The following is an 18,226-nucleotide window of genomic DNA, read 5'->3' as shown; positions in this document are numbered from 1 at the left end:
AAACTTTGCATAAAAAGGGAAATACTCTTTACAAATATGCTAATACATTTTCAGATTACTTTGGGGACTTTTGACTGACTAGTTACAAGATATTGTGAAATTTATTTAAGTTCTATACATTTGTAAATGGATTACTGGTGTTGAATATTACCAAATTCAAAATATAATTATGTTACCATAAACTTAGAAGCACAAACTCATTTTTTTGTTGTAAACTGAAACAAGAACAAAACATAGTTAGAAATTAAGTATTCAAAAATCAGAACTTACAAGTTCCATCAAAGAATTTTAGAGCTGAGGGAAACTATGGTAGATTTCATCTAGTTTAAACCCTTCATTTACAGCCAGGAAAAACCAAGTCCAAGGAGATTGTATGATTTCTTGCCTGAAGCTTGTGGTGAGTTGATAACAAAGGCTGTTCTGGAATCCAAGTGTTTTCTGATTCCCTGTCACGCTACTTGCCAATAGAACATGTTGCCATTCCGGATAAGCATCAGTAGAGCTGCCAGCCCCCTACTACCCAAGAACCAAAAGAAATGTTTTTTAAAGGTGGTAGAAAACACACGACATAAAATTCACCATTTTAACAACTATAAAGTGTACAATTCAGTGACATCAGCTACATTCACAGCGCTGTGCCACCGTCACAACTATCTGAGCTCTAGAACTCTCCCACCCCACAAAAAGGAAGCCCCACACCCACTGAACAGCCACTCTGCATTCTCCCCTCCCTTCCCCCTCCATCAACAACTCATCTGCTTTCTGACTTTATGGAGACCTGTGCCTGTTCTGTATATTCCATGTAAATAGAATCATACAGTACATGGCCTTTGGAGTCTGGCTTCTTTCATTTAGCTCAATGTTTTCAAAGTACATCCATGCTGTAACGTGTATTAGCGCTTCATTCTTTCTAGGGCAGAAAAGCCCTACCCTACCCTGGTGATTCCCTGAGGCCCTGCCCCACCCAATTTTCAGGCCCACCAAGCTGTTGCCAGTGGCTTTTCCATACAGATGGCTTGCCTTGGCCTGCACTTCAAATTTTCCTAAGTTAGTTCAAACAAGCAGTATCTGGCTTCAATGAGCCCTGTACCTCTGGCTAAGTTGCCCCAGGCCAAGCACCAGCAGCAGCCAGCCTTAGTTCACAGTTTGGCTTCACCTGGGCACCTCCAAGCCCAGGACAAGTAGTAGCCATCTGCAGATGCTTTGTAGCTTATGCTGTGTGACCCCAGACAGAATACCATCAGTGGCTGACCTCGGATGTGCCAACAACAATCAAGGCTCAACTATAACAGAAGGGTGTACACAGCTCACACAGTGGGCATACCTCAAGTATCGAGCTTAGGTAAGAGGGGAGGGTTGTGCCACTGGACCCTACAGGACACCTGTGAAATTAGGCCACTCTACTAACCCTGGGAGACATAGCAGCTCTATCTAATACATAGAAGCAAACACAGAGAGGCTGCCAAAATAAGGAGATGAAGAAACATGTCCCAAATGAAAGAACAGAACTCCAGAAAACAACCAAACAAAAGGGAGACAAGCAAGCTAGTAGGTGCAGAGTTCAAAACTCTGGTTATAAGAATGTACACTGAACTTAGTGAGAATTTCAACATCATAAAAAAAGGCATGGACCATAAAAAAGAACCAGTCAGAAACGAGGGATATAGTCATTAAAATAAAGAACAATTTACAGTGAATCAATAGTAAATGGATGAAGCCAAAAATCAAATTAGTGACTTGAAATATAAGAAAGCAAAAACATTCAATACGAACAGCAAGAAGAAAAAAGAATACAAAAAAATGAGGATAGCATAAGGAGACTCTAGGATAACTTCAAGTGTACCAACATTTGCATCACAGGGGTGCCAGAAGGAGAAGAGATACAGCAAGTAATAGGAAACCTATTTGAAAATATAATGACAGAAAACTTCCCTAACATGGTGAAGGAGATAAGGCATACAAGCCCAGGAAATGCAGAGACTCCCAAACAAGAGAAGCCCAAATAGGCCCACCCCAAAACACATCATAATTAAAATGCTGAAGGTTACAGTCAAAGAGAGAATCTTCAAAGCAGCAAGAAAAAAGCATAGTTATTGAGTTGGCCAAAAAGTTTGTTTGGGTTTTGCCATCAGATGGCTCTAGTAGCGCTCAGTTGTCTTTAACTAAATACAAAAATAACTTATCAAAATTGGTGGATTTTTGTGTAGCCATTTATTGAAGATGGAAGAAAATATACATTTTAGGCATATTATGCTTTATTATTTCAAAAATGCAACTGAAATGCAAGGAAAGATTTGTGCAGTATATGAAGAAGGTACTGTGACTGATTGAATGGGTCAAACGTGGTTTGTGAAGTTTTGTGCTGGATATTTCTAGCTGGATGATGCTCCATGGTTGGTAGACCAATCAAAGTTGATAGCGATCAAATTGAGATAGTAATTGAGAATAATCAACATGATACCATGGGGAGATAGCCAACATACTCAAAATCTCCAAATCAATAAAGTAATCATTGAAAGTGAAAAATGCGTCTTTTATTTTATGAAAAAACTAAACAAACTTTTTGGCCAACCCAAAACCTACAAGGGAGGCCCCATGAGACTGTCAGCTGATTTTTCCAAAGAAACTTTGCAGGCTGGAAGGGATTGGCAAGAAGTATTCAAAGTGATGAATGTGAGGGCCTACAACCAAGATTACTCTACCCAGCAAAGCTGTCATTTGGAATGGAAGGGCAGATGAAGTGCTTCCCAGACAAGAAAAAGCTAAAGCAGTACATCACCGCCAAACTTGTATTATATGAAATGTTAAAGGGTCTTCTTTAAGAAGAAGAAGAAGACCAAAAATATGAACAATAAGATGGCAACAAATACATATCTATCAACAATTGAATCTAAAAAAACAAAATAAACAGACAAGCAAAACAGAAACAGAATCATGGATACTGAGGATGTTTTGATGGTCGCCAGATAGACAGGGCATCGGGTGATGATCGGAAAAGGTAAAGGGATTAAGAAATACAAACAGGTAGTTACAGAATTGCCATGGGGATGTAAAGTACGGCACAGGAAATGGAGCAGCCAAACACTTCCATACATGACCCATGGACAGGGACAGTGGGGGCGGGGATGGCCTGAAGGGGTGGGGACAGTAGGTAGAAGAGGGAAAAGGGAGAAAAATTGGGACAACTATAATGGCACAACCAATAAAATATAATTTAAAAAATAATTTTAAAATAAAATAAATGAAGAATGGGTATTTTATAAAAAGAAAACTGAAGTGGAGACTTCTGACACTCCAACAGGCAACTAAAGCCCTCAAAGAACTCAATTCAGTGCGAAGGATAAAACAGCAGAAGCAGTGCGCACAAGCACAAGTGCTTGCGGCCATTCCCCAGGCAACTGACAAGGTAATAGAGCACTGGAGGGCCAAATGCCATCTGTGTTTTCTACAAACTTAATTGTAGCTGATTGCAATGATCAGAGTTTAAAATTTTCATTCTTGACACTCCTTGCTCAACCCTTGTAGTATTTCATCACTGAAAAAATAGAATTAGATAAATGTAGGATGGGGTAAAAGTTGGTTTGCTGTTGGTCACATAAAAAAAATATATAATAAGTAATAAGTAATAATACAAGGATAACTTTCACATAGAACTATAAACCTACTTTTGCCCACCCCGTATATTATAAATTTATATATAAAATGTTCATATATCTATGCATATATCTAATGTGTATGTCTAACATATACATTAGACATGTAATGTAGATATCTAATGTGTGTATCTAATATAAAATGTTTGCCTATTACATAAATAACATGTTTATATAATTATGTTGGTTATATTTCTATAAATATCAAATTTATCACATCATTCACCTATGGTCACAATCCAGGCATCATTCATGCAGCCTATGAACTGCATCATACAAAAACTAAAGTGCTGGAGAGGAGGTGTGAGGCCAATGGAATGTACATTGTAAGAAACTTTCACAAGTTTGGATACGTATGCCAAGGATCAAGGAAAATGTTTGCATGCTCACTATGCTGTCCCACCTTCTGGTATTTTATGTTTCCTTTATTTAACCCAAAGGCCCGAGTTGGAGGTCATGATAAAAATATGGGAGAATTTAATGAGCACCTAAGTAAGCAGTGTTTAGCAAAAGGGTAAAACAGATGTTATGGCAGCAAATGTCAGTGAATTTTGAGAACAAATAGAAAAAAATAAAATTTGCACTTTGGAAACGCAAATACATAAAGCAAAGGGAGTCGATGCCTGCAGCGCACCTGCAGGAGACACCTCCCTCAGCTCGTCCGCAGAGCCGAGTCTCAGCTCCCAGGGCACACTGATCTCGCCCCTCCTCCCGGTCTGGTTAGGTTTCGTCTCCGGCAACTCTCCGCCTCATTCACTCTGCTCCAGTCTCACAGACACACTTCCATTCCTGGAGCTCTCCATGCTTTCTCTTGTCGATTCCTACTTAATTTCCATTGCCTCAACTAAGATTTCAACGTCTCAGCGAGGCCACCCCAAGCCTAGGTGGGTCCCCCGCTGGTACCCGTGCGCTCTCAGCACTCTACGCTTCCGCCCGCGCACCATTCTCTTAATTCTCTGTATGATCGCCGTGCTCTCACTGCACTCCAAGTGCCGCGGTGGCGGAGATTTGTCTCAGTCTATGTCGCAGAGTCGCAGGAAAGTCTAACAGACAAAAACAGATCAGAGGCCTTGGGCGTGGACCGCACTGGGTTCTGGAGGAAACGTGGGAGTGCGACCTGATCGTCTGTACTGCAAGCCTCTACCATGCGCCTCGCTCGGCCAGCTCAGTCATGGCCTAGGGCTCATTTACAAAGTTATTTTTCTTTAAGGGCTAAAACTTCAATAATAAGTACCAGGAGTTAACTGAAATAAAGTATTTGAAAGTTTATGAAAGCAACTTACCTTAAGTTCTATCAATTCCTATGTCCATACAATACTAACAAATAATCTTTCCTCTGTCAGGAAAATGTAATAAAAATAAATGCGACAAAATATTATTTGAGAACTTAAGAGAAAGGGGAATCTTTATTTATTTTTATCTAAACCGAACTAAGGTATCTAACCCTTTTATAAACAATACCACTGACAACTATCAAACCTGGCGTAAGGATACGAAGATACCGCCCTTGCAAAGATACGCCAAAATGCTCCTCCGCTTTGTAATTTATTACTCTCTCATAAATAAAGCACAGTGAATTAAAAACATACTGCTCAAACAGACAGTGGTAATGAGGCAAGGCCACTGTGGCTCGCAGCATCATAACTCACCGTGAAGTATTTGGGTTTGGCACTCGGTGTCTCACGGATTGAAATATCACATGTTCCTCCACGGCTGTGGGTGTGCCGGCATCCGAACACCCACAAGCAGTTGGTTCTGACCGCCGTGCTGTTCTCTGCCAGGCTGTATGGGACTCCAAAGCCCTTTCTGGTTGCTACTACTCAAGAAAAAAGCTGCAGAGCAGTGCTCAGTTCCGGCGTCAAAGGCCAGCATACTGAGAATGTGAAAGTGCTGGCAAGCGTGCAACTGATGGGGGCTCTTAGATGAACCCCAGCCTCACTATTATATGTGGCTGAGTATAAAAATGAAAACGTCACCTCAAGAGGGTTACAGTTTTTAAAGATGACTATTCGTGTCTACAATATGATTGACCTCTTTCTTTGCATTTCAGCATGATGATAAATTAAGTTTTTGATTAATAATGAGCATTTATTTTTTATTTTTCTCTAGTGAAATGACCGGAAAGGATAGTAATGAGCATATACTGACTACTCTCAGTTCACTGAGTGATAACAGCAGCTAACGTTAATGCTGTATTTAGTTAGGATGTGCTAAAAGCACTGATCTAGTGGTTGTGTTAGCTCTTTTGCTTACTCATAACAAGATTCCCTCCTAGTTACAGTATCTCTTAGCTTAGCTGCAGTAAATATATGTAATATCAGACAAGTGTGTATGTGTAGGGGAGAGAATATTTACGAGCTCCTAGCACTGCTACAGATGCCACGTCTTTGTTTCGTGCCAGTAACCACTCTGTAATGTGGTCAACTTCAACCCGCTGTCACAAACACAGACACTGGCGCTCAGAGTGTTGTATGGGTGGTAACAATATCAGCACCCCAAAGCACCCGCAGGCCTGCCTGACTCCAAAACCTCACATGAGGTGGAAGGAGGCCATGGCAGGTGGGATGGGTCCTGGAGCTAGTTCATCTGAGGACGCAGTGAAAGAGTGGAGGGAGTGATCAAAATAACGATGCTAGAGAGACCACCGAACAAGCACATCAAGAGCCCAACAGTCAGAGGGAGAATCACATCAGGTTATAGAGCAAAAAGCAGGGACTGGGTGATACAGGAACAGACTGGGAACGTGTGAAGGGGGGTTGGAGTGACTGCTGCAAGCAGCCTTGGGCTCCAGTGGGCACAGGCAGGTTTGGAGAGTGGGACATCTTTGACCGAGAGGGTGCAAAGAACTATGTACTATGTGTAAGGCTTATTCCTCAGAACAAACTAAAATATGTTTTGATTGTTCTTTCCCCTTGAAAGCAACTTGACAAAATGTCAACTGCTATACGTTTTTCAAAAACTCCTGCAAATGTTTCATATTCACAGTACTTTCTTCCGACCATGCCATGCAGAATGAACTGCTCCCTCATCCACGCTCTCAAGGACTTCGTGCATGCCTGTTTTATGGTTTGCTGCTGTGACTGCTTCCCTTGCTAGAAGAGCATTCCATGAGGGCAGAGATCATGTCTTATCACCTTCAGACCCACAAAACAAACCAAATGTAGATAAAAACTCCAAAATGTCTACAATCATATTAAATGTAAATGCTCTAATAACCCAATTAAAACTTGACAATGTCAAATAGATAAATAAAACAAAACTATACCCTTCTATGAGACCGACCATAAATATAAAACATAGGTTAAAGGAAACAATGGAAAAAGATATATTATACAAACACTAGTCAAAAGAAAGCTGGATTGTGAGAAGATAACTGAAATTAATTATTAAAGTGGACAGTATAGAGATCAGGGCCAAAACCGTATTTCTGGAGGCCTATACTTCAGAAGGCCCTGAAACATGCTAAGTCACTCCCACCTTTAAACTGGGCTCCCTGAATCCTCCGAACACTCCACGCCTGTGACTCACACTTAACAGCTAAATCCTTGAGATAGTTGGTTCAATTCAATGATTTCTTCTGTCAATTTTGAGTTATTTATCCACCACTTATTGAAAGAGTCTTTGCTAAGGTTACCAAGGGCCTCCGTGATTAAATCCCAAGGCCATTTTCAACCCTCATTTCATGTGCTCCTCAGCAGCGTATTACACTGCCTACACGTTGCCCTCCTCAAATCCCACTCTGGCTGGGTGGCTCAGCTGGTTAGAGTGTCACCCCGATACACCAAGGTTTGTGGGTTCGATCCCTGGTCAGAGCACACACAAGAATCAACAAATAAATGCATAAATACATGGAACAACAAATCAACCTCTCTCTCTCTCTCCCTCCCTCTCCCCCTCTCTCTCACTCTCTCTCTCAAAAAATCAATTAAAAGGAAATACTTCAATGTCATAGCATTATACTTTCTGGGTTTTCCTCTTACCTCTTTGCCTGTTGCTTCCAGCCTCCTTTGCAGCCTTATCTTCTGCTCAAGCATTATATGTTGGAGTTTTTCAAGCTTCAGTCTTTGGCCCTTTTCTGTTCTAACTTTATAAACTGTCCCTATATCATGTCATTCTTGCTAACAGCTACAAGTTCCAGCTACATGATAAGGACTTAAAATTCATGTATCCATGGAACATCTTGCTTAAATTCTATATCAAGCAGCTTTCTTGACAGCTCCAGTTTGATGTTTCAAAAGTGCCTCAACACACTCGAAACTAAACTCACAATATTCCGTCCTGTTGTATTGCTTCTCTCTTAGTAAATGAGATCATTGATCCACTTCCAAAAGCAAAAACCCTACAATTGTCTGACATGCTCTCTGCGTTTGTTCTTCCCATCCAGTTGTTTCTTCACACCACAGCCAAAGTGATCTTTTAAAAAAGCAAATCTGAGCGTGTCACTCTGTCTTTAAAGTTTTACCTTGACTTTTCCCTTTCTCTTAGAACAAAGACAACAAAGTCTGACCTTTCCCCTCTCTGTGTACAGTTCTTCCCTCACACCCTTGCCTTTGTTCTCTTTCTTCCAGCCACACTGGTCTTTCTCAAGTTCTCCCATCAGAGTCCTCGCAGATGCTCCCACTCCCCTCTTCCTGATCTGATCCACCACTCCCTTCCACCCCTGGGGAACTCCTCCAGAGTCTCCAGATAGGAACCCAAACAGCACTGACCCAGAAAAGGCTTTACTGATACCAACAAGGTTGACGGAACCTCAACAGTATAACATTAACCACCGGGGTCAGAGACTTAGCAGAAAGGAATGTACACTTCAGAGAAAGGCTAGAAATATTTAAAATTTTTAAAAGTTTCCTCTTCATTTTAATTTTTCTTGGTGCACATCAGATATATTACTGTCTCATTAAGAAATTAACAAATTCATTTTGGAAATTAACTCGACTGAACTCATATTTCAGATCCCAAATAGCAGGTTTGTTCATTTATTGGATAAATTATCAGTATTTTTCAGTCAGTAAACATTCGGTGAACACCTACTGCGGGCCAGACTGCTAGAGTGCCTACACAGAAGCGAGGAAAACCCCTGAAATTGCTTATTTTTATGGAACTAATACTCTGCTGAGGGTAAGAAGAAAATAGATAATAAGCAAATAAATAAAATATACTACATGTCAATCGATGAGAAGTCCTATGGTAAAAAATGTTGATCAAAGAAGATGGAAGGTAGATAGGCAATCCCGGGCAGAGTGAGACAGAGCTGGGTGGGTGGGAGGGAGGGTGGCGGCCGGGTATGAACACCGTGATCGTCAAGGCTTCACTGGGACGCGGACACTGAGCTGAAGAAGCAAAACAAAGCTGTGTGCCCATCGGCTTTATGCCAACTCTTTTTCTGTTGGGTACACCATTTCAGATGGTCAGCAGCTGAACGGGAGGACGATTCTGCCTTTACTTACAAGTCACCCTGATCTACTGCGATCAAACAAAACAGGAAAAAGACATTCCCATTATTGGTGATCCTCTATCACTGTGGATATATCTGCCCTTTGAGAAAAAAAGTTTAAATGTTTATTTTATTCCCTTATCTCACAAATACATTCATTTTTTAATACTCTCCAAACACATATTTCACATGTAGAAAATTTTGTTTAGTCTTCAATGAGCCCAAATTTCATCACAGGCTAAAATTTGAAAATTTTGTTTAGTCTTAAATGAGCCCAAATTTCATCATGGGCTAAAATTTTAAGACATAAAATGACTGCTGAAACTGAATTTTAATCATATAGATGAATCACAACATGTATTTTAGCTAGGCATGTATTATGGATAAGTCTAGTTTTCTACAGAGAATAATCACATGTTCTAATTACCATTTTGGTTATACGCATAATTAAAAATATTCTGTCTTAATGGGGTGCACTGAATCTGCAGACAGTTGTGAGCTTTAATACGCACACTGCCAACCGGCTGCCGGCGGCTCTGCCGAACACAGAGGGGTCTTGATACAGTGTTTCAGCACCGGTAACAACACGCGTGTCTTCGTGTGTGATGCAATGGGAAATTAATTGCTTTTCTTCCTTCAAAATTTTCTCCACACTAATAATTTTGTATTTCTTGATTGATTGTTTACCCTAAATTATATGTATTGGCAAGTTATCTCATGAGCAATAAATATATGAACATAAATGTAACCCAAGATCCAAAGAAGAAAATACTGTAGGACTTACTGATTGTAAGCTTTCATTTTCACGTAAACAAGCTGTGTGAAGTTCTGATTTCAAAGTTGCAATGTGACTTCGATGGGATGTCATTTCCTTCTCTAATGTAGCAATTCTAGTGCTTGCAAGCTGGTAGACATCCATGAAACTTTTAATCATAGCCTAAAGAAATAAAAATAATGTCACATACAATTCCAATAAAGCTGTCCCCAAAGGAGAATTTCTGTAATTTGAGAGCGAAATCATTAAATTTTTAAAATAAACTATTTTTCATCTTTTTAAAAAATAACAAAGCTAAATCTCACATTTTAAATTGAGAACAGTGACTAGTTTAAGAAACTTTGGAAGAAAATAATTGAGACTTCTTTTCCAGACTATTTATTTAAATTAGATGTACTTTGATCTATTGTGCTTAAAATTTGGAATGCAGTTTTTAAAGATGGCACACTTACTTTCTTTGTAAAGCTAAATTCAAGTTGTAATTTGACCTAAATTTAAATCTTAAGGCACACAACAGATGGATATATGTGCAAAATATTTCAAAATGTGCTGAATTAGTCAAATTTTCAATCCACCTTTAAAAAAAAAGGTTTTAAACAAAAGGAGCTGACACAATCCTGTGATTTTTAAGAGTAAATAATATCATTCCTATACTGTAAGAAAAGCATAATTACATTCATTCATATAACAGAGAAGTGCCTTTGTATTATACTATATATAATAAAATAAATAATGCAACCAAGTGCTGCTAACTTTTTCTGTCCCCTAAATAGGATAATACTTGGGGGATGTTGGACCTCCCTATTACAGAATAATCATATTTTATGGACTTTTTCTTCTAAAGCAACCTGCAGTGAATTTTAAGTTCAAGAATATTATTACATACTTTTTAAAGTCTTCCAAAATACTTCAAACACATCAAAATAAAATCAAACACTTCTGACACATTCAAATATAATGTTATATTTACAAGAAAAAAAAGTTCCAGCCACAGTCTCAACTTAGTACAATGGTAAAAAGTCTGAAAATGTCCAAACTGTATTTAATCTGAACAGTTTAATTTGAGAAAGCTTTGAGAAACTAGATATTTGAGCAATTCTGAATGTATATGAACTAATAATTTGGTGAACAAAGGTAAGTTTCAACACACACCATGTCTGAGAAATAGAAGTAAGTTAGTATTTGTAGGTAAGGGATAAAAACTTCACACCTTTGTGCCAAATAAATTCCTATCTTCCCTCAAATATTCAGCTCAGACACCACCTCTTTCAAGAAGCCCCTTTGAACCCAAAAGCAGTATTTACCTCTGCTCTGGTTCTCTGTGGGTCCCTAACGCTTGCTTCGTCTATTACATGTATTGCTTTAACAGAACTGTATTAGTTAACACGACGAAGCTCTTCACTAGACTTAGAAGCTCCTGAAGGCTGACATCGTGCCTCAGCATCTCTGTATCGTCAGGGATGCTGCTGGCCCATGGTAAGCACTGTTTGAATGAATGAATAAATGAGATGCAAAACCACAAGCTGAAGCCACATGTTGGCATAAAATACCTTCTAGGAAAAATTTAAATGTTTGAGAAAATATAATCTTAAAACTTTAATAAATAACACATTAACCATACTTTGTTCAAGTCAAAAAAAGAAACAAAAACAGAGCTCTCGGCAAAAAGGATGGAGTACACAAAAGTGAATTCTATCGCCCACACTACCTAAACGTGGTGTGACCTCACGTTTGCAAACGTCTCACTCGTCCCAACCTACCTTACTTTGAGTAATTTCAAGGTAAGCTTACAACTAACACAAAATATTTCCCTAGGTTTCAAAAGTTTGTGAAAACCAGGAACTATAAAATCAGATCTGTTCTTTCCTATGCCAAGTCTCTCTCCACTCTTACAAATTCATTCATCTTTGCTGAGATAAAGGACCAGGAGTCATCAGTTCGACTTCATTTCTTTTCTTTTTTGTCCTCACTGCCACTTACTGGGCTTCATGCTGTTGGGCAATGCCACGCCATCTGTCTGAGCCCCCATCTCTTCTTTCCATGAAATGGGAAGAAAGTCATTTTCTTGCCTATTTCCAAAACTACTGTAAAGCTCAGATCATTAAAAATCTAATGCGAAGACATCCTCTTACCCTAATACGAGAAAGCCCTCAAAAAATGAAATCCACTGGGTCTCACTGGAGTATTACTACTGTTCTGTATTTGTGCTGTAGCAATGTGTACATCTGCTTCTGAATCCCCACCCTAACCTCTCACACTGCACATGGCTGAACGTGTAAGAATCAAATGACAGAAGTGTACTGCTGGTTGTGTTTATTAAATCCTGACAAGTTTCAGTCCTATCTATCAATGATACAAAACTTTTAATTGAAATTTTGGCTAGAAAATAACCAGCTTCCCTGAATCACTCAATTTCACTTTAAACTAATATATGCCATGTTTTTTCTAAATTTTAATGAATACATTTTATACTAAATATATTTTATATTTTTAACAAAGGTTCAAAATACTATTATGTTAGGAAATTTGCTTTGAAACTTTTTATGTGCACATATATAAATTTTTATAAACTTGGATCATTTTTAGAAAAAAGTTGATAATTCTGGAAATATTTCCAAACAACAATTTTTGTAACATTTTCTCTATAAAACTCCTTCAATAGAGTAGTGAGGGTTTGTTCTACAAATGTCACTTCACCTTGATGTGGCAGAGTTTGTTTTATATGGGGAGAGTTTTAAAAATACTTTCTAGATAAAATGCTTTTGGTAGTCACATGCCATCAAAGAAAATGTCTATAGATTTGGAACCTTTTTTCTTTTTGTTAAAGATAATCCCATAATTGATACTCAAGTTCAAGAATACTTTGTAGCACTTTTTCACAAGAAAAATAGCAAACCTTATATAGAAGATTTTAAAAACTTCTTATCTCATTGTAAACTATTGTAAAAATTACACTACGTAAAGTAATTTAATCCCTAAGTTCATTTACCCATACAGGTTACCTAACGGTTTATGTTGAAATACAAAGAAAGTAAATGAATGAATTAAGATGCCACTCATAAACCCTCTGCTTTGTGAAATCCTCCCACCTTTCCCTTAAAAAGCCCACAGAAAACATTAATGTCAGAAAAATAGACCAAGTGAAGGCACCAGTGACAATACATACCACAGAATAAAAATCTTTTCTTACTTAATTTTTTTTATAAAAGGCCCATCTATTGTCTGGCATACCCCTGGGATGTATTTGGTCTCCAGAGTGAGTTAAAATGGAAAAAAATAAAGAATTTTCACATATAGGTTTTATTTTATATTATATCTAGTTCTTTTAATCATCTTTACCTTTAGAGCAGTTTTAGGTTCACAGGAAAATTGAGCAGAGAGTACAGAGTTCCCACGTGCCCCCTGCCCCTCACACGCCCAGAGCCTCCTCCACTGTCCACGCCCTGCACGGGAGCCCATTTGTTACGACTGATGAACCTGTGCTGACACATCACCACCCCAAATCCACAGATTATATTAGGGGTGACTCTGTGTTGCACACTCTGTGGGTTTTGACAAATATACAATGATACATACCCACCATTACAGGACCTTGCAGAGTAGTCTAACTGCCTGAAAATCCTCTCTGCCCCGCCTATTCACCCCTCCCTGCCCCCAGTCCCTGGCAATCTCTGATCTTATTACTGTCTCCACAGTTTTTGTATTAAACTTGTTAATCATTCTCTTGAAAATCTTGTAAAACTCTCCGTATTTTCTGTTTTACGTTCTAGAGCTTGCTTAACCATGACACATGTATGTAAGTTCTAAGGAATAAATATACATATACTGGGGGTGCTGGCCCAAAGACGAGAGTAAGCAATCAGCACGCTCAGAGCGCACTCCTCTGCATCACCTGGAGACTAAACGGAGGGGCCCTCCCAGCGAGGTAGTCGGCTCTTCCCTTACTGGCACTGAGGCAGGTGGCAGCAGCTGAGTTTGTCCCCAGAGACCAAAGGAGTGAGTGACAGCCTAGAATCAGAAAAGCAGAGCAGGGCCTCAGGCGCCTCCACGTCCGGAGGCCAGTCTGCCAGCCCACAGGGCTTGGTAGCACGTGTGTCCTGCTTCTTTACCTCACAGCTATCGAGCTGGTTCCCGTCATCAGAAACCTCATCTACATAAGCACAGAAGCAACACCCCACTCCAGGATACCCAATCTGTATTGCTGCATATCAGACTACCAAAAAATTTAATGGCTTAAAACACTACAAATCCAGTATTTATTGTTTCCATGGGTCTAGCATGGGTTAGCTGGGTCATCTGCTCAGGGTCTCATCGGGCTGGAATCAAGGTGTCAGCTGGGGCCGTAATCTCATCTTAAGACTCAGAGTCGTCTTGTAAGTTGTTGGTAGAGTTTAGTTCCTTAAGGTTCTAGAGTGAAAGTCTCCATTTTCTTGCTGGCTTTAAGCCAGGGTCACTCTCAACTCCTAAAGATCGCCCCCAGTCCTTGCCAAGTGCACCCCTCCTTTCTCAACAAGGCTGTTTGCTTCCTTCCAGGCCAGCAGAAAAGCATCTCTCCAACACTCCACCTTCTTTTAAAGGCTCATCTGATTAGGCCAGGCCCATCCAGGATAACTTCGTATTTCCTGGTCTGGCGCCCCCTCCAGAGCAGGAAATTGCACAGCACACCAGGGGGAATGGTCTTGCAGGCCATGTTAGAACTCTGATTACCACAACCTAAATCATATGTCGTAATAAAAACTCAAAATTGATCACAGATTTAAATGTAAAACATAAAACCAGAAGTTTTAGAAGAAAATATAGAGAAAATCTTTAGCATCTAGGGCTTGATGGAGAGTTCTAATACATGACACCCAAAGCATAATCCACAAAAGGAAAAAAATCAGTAAATTGAACTTCATCAAAATTTAAAACTTCTGCTCTACAAAAACATCTTGTTACAAAGATTAAAAGACAAGTTACAAACAGGGGGCATCTCTGCAATATGGACACCTGACAGGGGAAAGTACTTACAACATAGACGCCCGTCTGTATTTGCTCACTGACTGTCATAGGCACACCAGGGATTCTGTGGCTATAGTACAGCCTGTGGCCTCAAAGGAGTAAATGCAATCTGAGGGATGTATGTACTCAGCTCAACTGTCCATTCCAAGTCAATCCCACAGCCCTGGCTGGTGTGGCCCAGACTGTGAAGCGAAGGGTTGCCAGTTTGATTCCCAGTCAGGGCACATGCCTCGGTTTCGAGCCAGGCCCCCAGTAGGGGGTGCTCAAGAGGCAACCACACATTGATGTTTCTTTCCCTTTCTTTCTCCGTCCCTTCCCTTCTCTCTAAAAATAAATAAACAAAAACTTACAAAAAAAAAAGTCAATCAGGGATATGAACCCCATATTCTACTACCAGGTATCAAATGAGTTGGAAAATGTTTGGGAGTCAATAAAACCTAGGCTTGGTCACTCAAACGTATTCTCACTTCCTCCATAGTTTCCATGCACCGAGGCTTGCCTAGACCCCAGTTATAACAACAGTTACTATGTGTCAGACACGGCATTATGAGCTCTGCATATTCTTCTAATTCAGGCAATAACCCTGTAAGACTATTACTCTACTTCACTTGTTTGTGTGTGTGTGTGTTGGTTTGTTTTTGACTGTCTGCTCTACAGTTTCTCAGTGAAGTCAGCAGAGTGAACCTAGGCCCTCCAAGTTTCCTGAAACTGCACAGCTGGTCTATCACAACACTCGCACGTGTCCACTTAATCCAGCTCTCTCCTCCACTGACTGCAAAGGCACAAAGGCAAAGCCATCTCGAATTTTGCTGTGAAACCAGGATTTCAAAGACCTCAAACTCAATTGTTATACAACATTAATTCTGAGCTACCAGTTTTTGCTTATGTAACCTAAATAAATATTTTACCTCACATAAAAGAACTTCAAATGATTTCTTAGGGATTTCATCCACCTGTGGAATGGGCTAAATAAGCATTTGTAACAAATTAATGAATCTCTATTCTATCCAAATATGTCACATATTTCTACACTCCCCCCAAAATATCTTTTAATTCTAGAAAATGTAATTTGAGAGAAGGCTGTAAGGTTATTTTAATGGGAAAAATTAAATTAAGCTTACAAATTATAGCAAATCTATTATCCACACAACAGATTCTGAAGAGAGAGAAAACCTGGAAAACCACCTCTGGTGCATTTCACTGACTTATGTGTGAAATGGCAGTGTGGCGTGCATACAGCAGCGTGACGCGAGGACCTGACAGCATCAGGGAGAGACCTCAGAAGCAGGACATCAAGTCAGTGATTCCCAAGTCCCACCCCCTCAGGATCGGCTCATCCGACACACAAACCCTGAGTAAGATCCATGCACACTGTATAGAAGGAACGGGACTCCAAGAAATTTCATTTAACCTACTAAGATTGGGGAAGACTTTTATCTTGCCATATCTGGAACATTTTCTGGCAGAAAAATGACCTTTCCTTTATGTAAAACTAGGATTTTGGTGAACCAAGATTTTTGCTCCCCTCTCTCATACAAAATGTTTTCTCATTCCTGGACAGCCAATTTTTGATCCTAAATGTTGTAGGGCAGGGGTGTCAAACTCATTTTCACCAGGGACCACATCAGCTTCGCAGTTGCTTTCAAAGGGCCAAATGTAATTTCAATTCCTTAACAGTTAAGGAGTAGTTTCATTTATACAGTCCTAAAATGATTTCAGCCCTTTGAAGGCAACCGCGAGGCTGCTGTGGCCCCCGGTGAAAATGGGTTTGACACCCCTGCTCTGGGGGTTTTGTGTGCAGTGCTGGAATTGCTGTTTTCTTTAGCAATTGGTCTGGCCCACTACTGCCCACTTAAGATCGCGCACTCCTACTCACTTAGTAAAAGGTGCGGTTAGAAACGTGTAACTAGATACTTGGTGCAATGTGCACACAGATGCTGAAATGCTTTCTAGTGGTGATGACAATAAGGACAGTAAATTTCAAGTTATTAGAAGCAAAAATTTAGTTGCAAATGCACAACTGAAGACAAGATAGATGTGATGTTGCATAGAGTTCAGGTATGTTTTTTGTTGGTGGTGGTATTTTATGTAGGAAAAAAAGAATCAAAGTTCATTTTTGCCTTTTTGCCATTTGCAATGGACCTGACTTATCGCATCATTCAAGCTTTTTGCTGGCGCCACTCTGCGGGATGTAAATACAGCAGCTTTTCAGGTATGAGAAGGAGCCTCCTGGGAAACCATATTCAGCAGAGTTGCAGAATACTTCTGCAGCAAATTTTTTAAAATGATGTTTTTTTTATAACGCGGTTAGACTCCTAACTTTTTTTCTGGCCTCCACTCAGCCATGGTCTATACAACTTAAATGTGCCAAGAACAAGACCAGTTCTTTTTCTAATGTGTTATTTCCAATCAGAATTGAATCAAAGCCAATCGTGAGGCTAAGTGCAGCTTCTAGGTTGACGGTGATCACTGCTATTGTGCTAACCGTTACAATAAAGACCAAAGGTATAAAAAGTGGCATGTTGGTTTCCTACAAGAATATGAAAAAGGGATCATCAAAATAATCAGATACTGGAAAAAACGTTTCTCTTGGAAACTACTGCATATGGACATGAAGCTATATAAAGGAACATCAATCTTAGGAAATTCTAAGAGGAATGAGTTTCTCAAAAGTACTGTTAAATCAACAGTAATCCTAGTAATGAGAAGAGGGGGAGGAGAAACTACCCTGCTTTAGGGACTTAAAAATTTAAGCAATATACAAAATGCCCCTCAGATGGTGAATTATAGAATTGGCGTTGGACTCACTAACCTGTTCCAAATCAGACTCCGACAAAGGAAGAGTTTAGTGAATGTAGGTACCATTTCCCGAGCACCTGCTACGTCTTGACACGACTGGAGTTTTATAAGGAAGTCATTAGATGGCTTCGGAGTCTATTGGCACAGAGATACGGGGTAGCACGGTATGCGGCCGCAGGTTAACTTTCCAGTCCAGTCGTGATGGTGTGTGCCGGAACTCAGGCACTCCAGTTTTGCTCCAATGTCACAATCTTAACATCTGGCACTGATACGTGGGGCTGTTTCTATCAACCTCTGATACTTACGAGCACACTCCCCGTGTACCGGTTACTTTGACTGTTCTCTAATTCTTATCAAGTAATAAATACACCTGTGCAGAGTGATGTGGACTCCTCCCCACAGAGATGGGCGATTTCTAGTTATACTAAGTACAGTATATACAAATCTGAGTGCATTCTTTTTGTCAGGGGCAGACTGTATACTTTCTAATCTACATACTTTCCTTGCAAAATAGGAATCATTTAGCACAGTTTTACACACAAAGCTACTGAGGCTCAGAATCCA

General features: G+C 39.8%; 1 protein-coding gene across 5 annotated transcripts in view; it reads right to left on the bottom strand.

Moving 5' to 3' along the window:
* Positions 1 to 18,226, bottom strand: part of CCDC171 (coiled-coil domain containing 171) — a 293,962-nt gene that overhangs the window by 35,829 nt on the left and 239,907 nt on the right. For all 5 annotated transcript variants that reach the window (XM_071221606.1, XM_053924635.1, XM_071221605.1 and 2 more), the window contains one exon: positions 9,872 to 10,024. In XM_071221606.1, coding sequence (XP_071077707.1) covers positions 9,872 to 10,024 — 153 coding nt within the window. The remainder of the gene's footprint in view (positions 1 to 9,871; positions 10,025 to 18,226) is intronic.

The sequence above is a fragment of the Desmodus rotundus genome, chromosome 1, assembly GCF_022682495.2.
Source record: "Desmodus rotundus isolate HL8 chromosome 1, HLdesRot8A.1, whole genome shotgun sequence".
In the NCBI taxonomy this organism is placed as follows: domain Eukaryota; kingdom Metazoa; phylum Chordata; class Mammalia; order Chiroptera; family Phyllostomidae; genus Desmodus; species Desmodus rotundus.
Note: the sequence above shows the minus strand (reverse complement) of the source record. Positions and strands in the feature narration are given on the sequence as shown.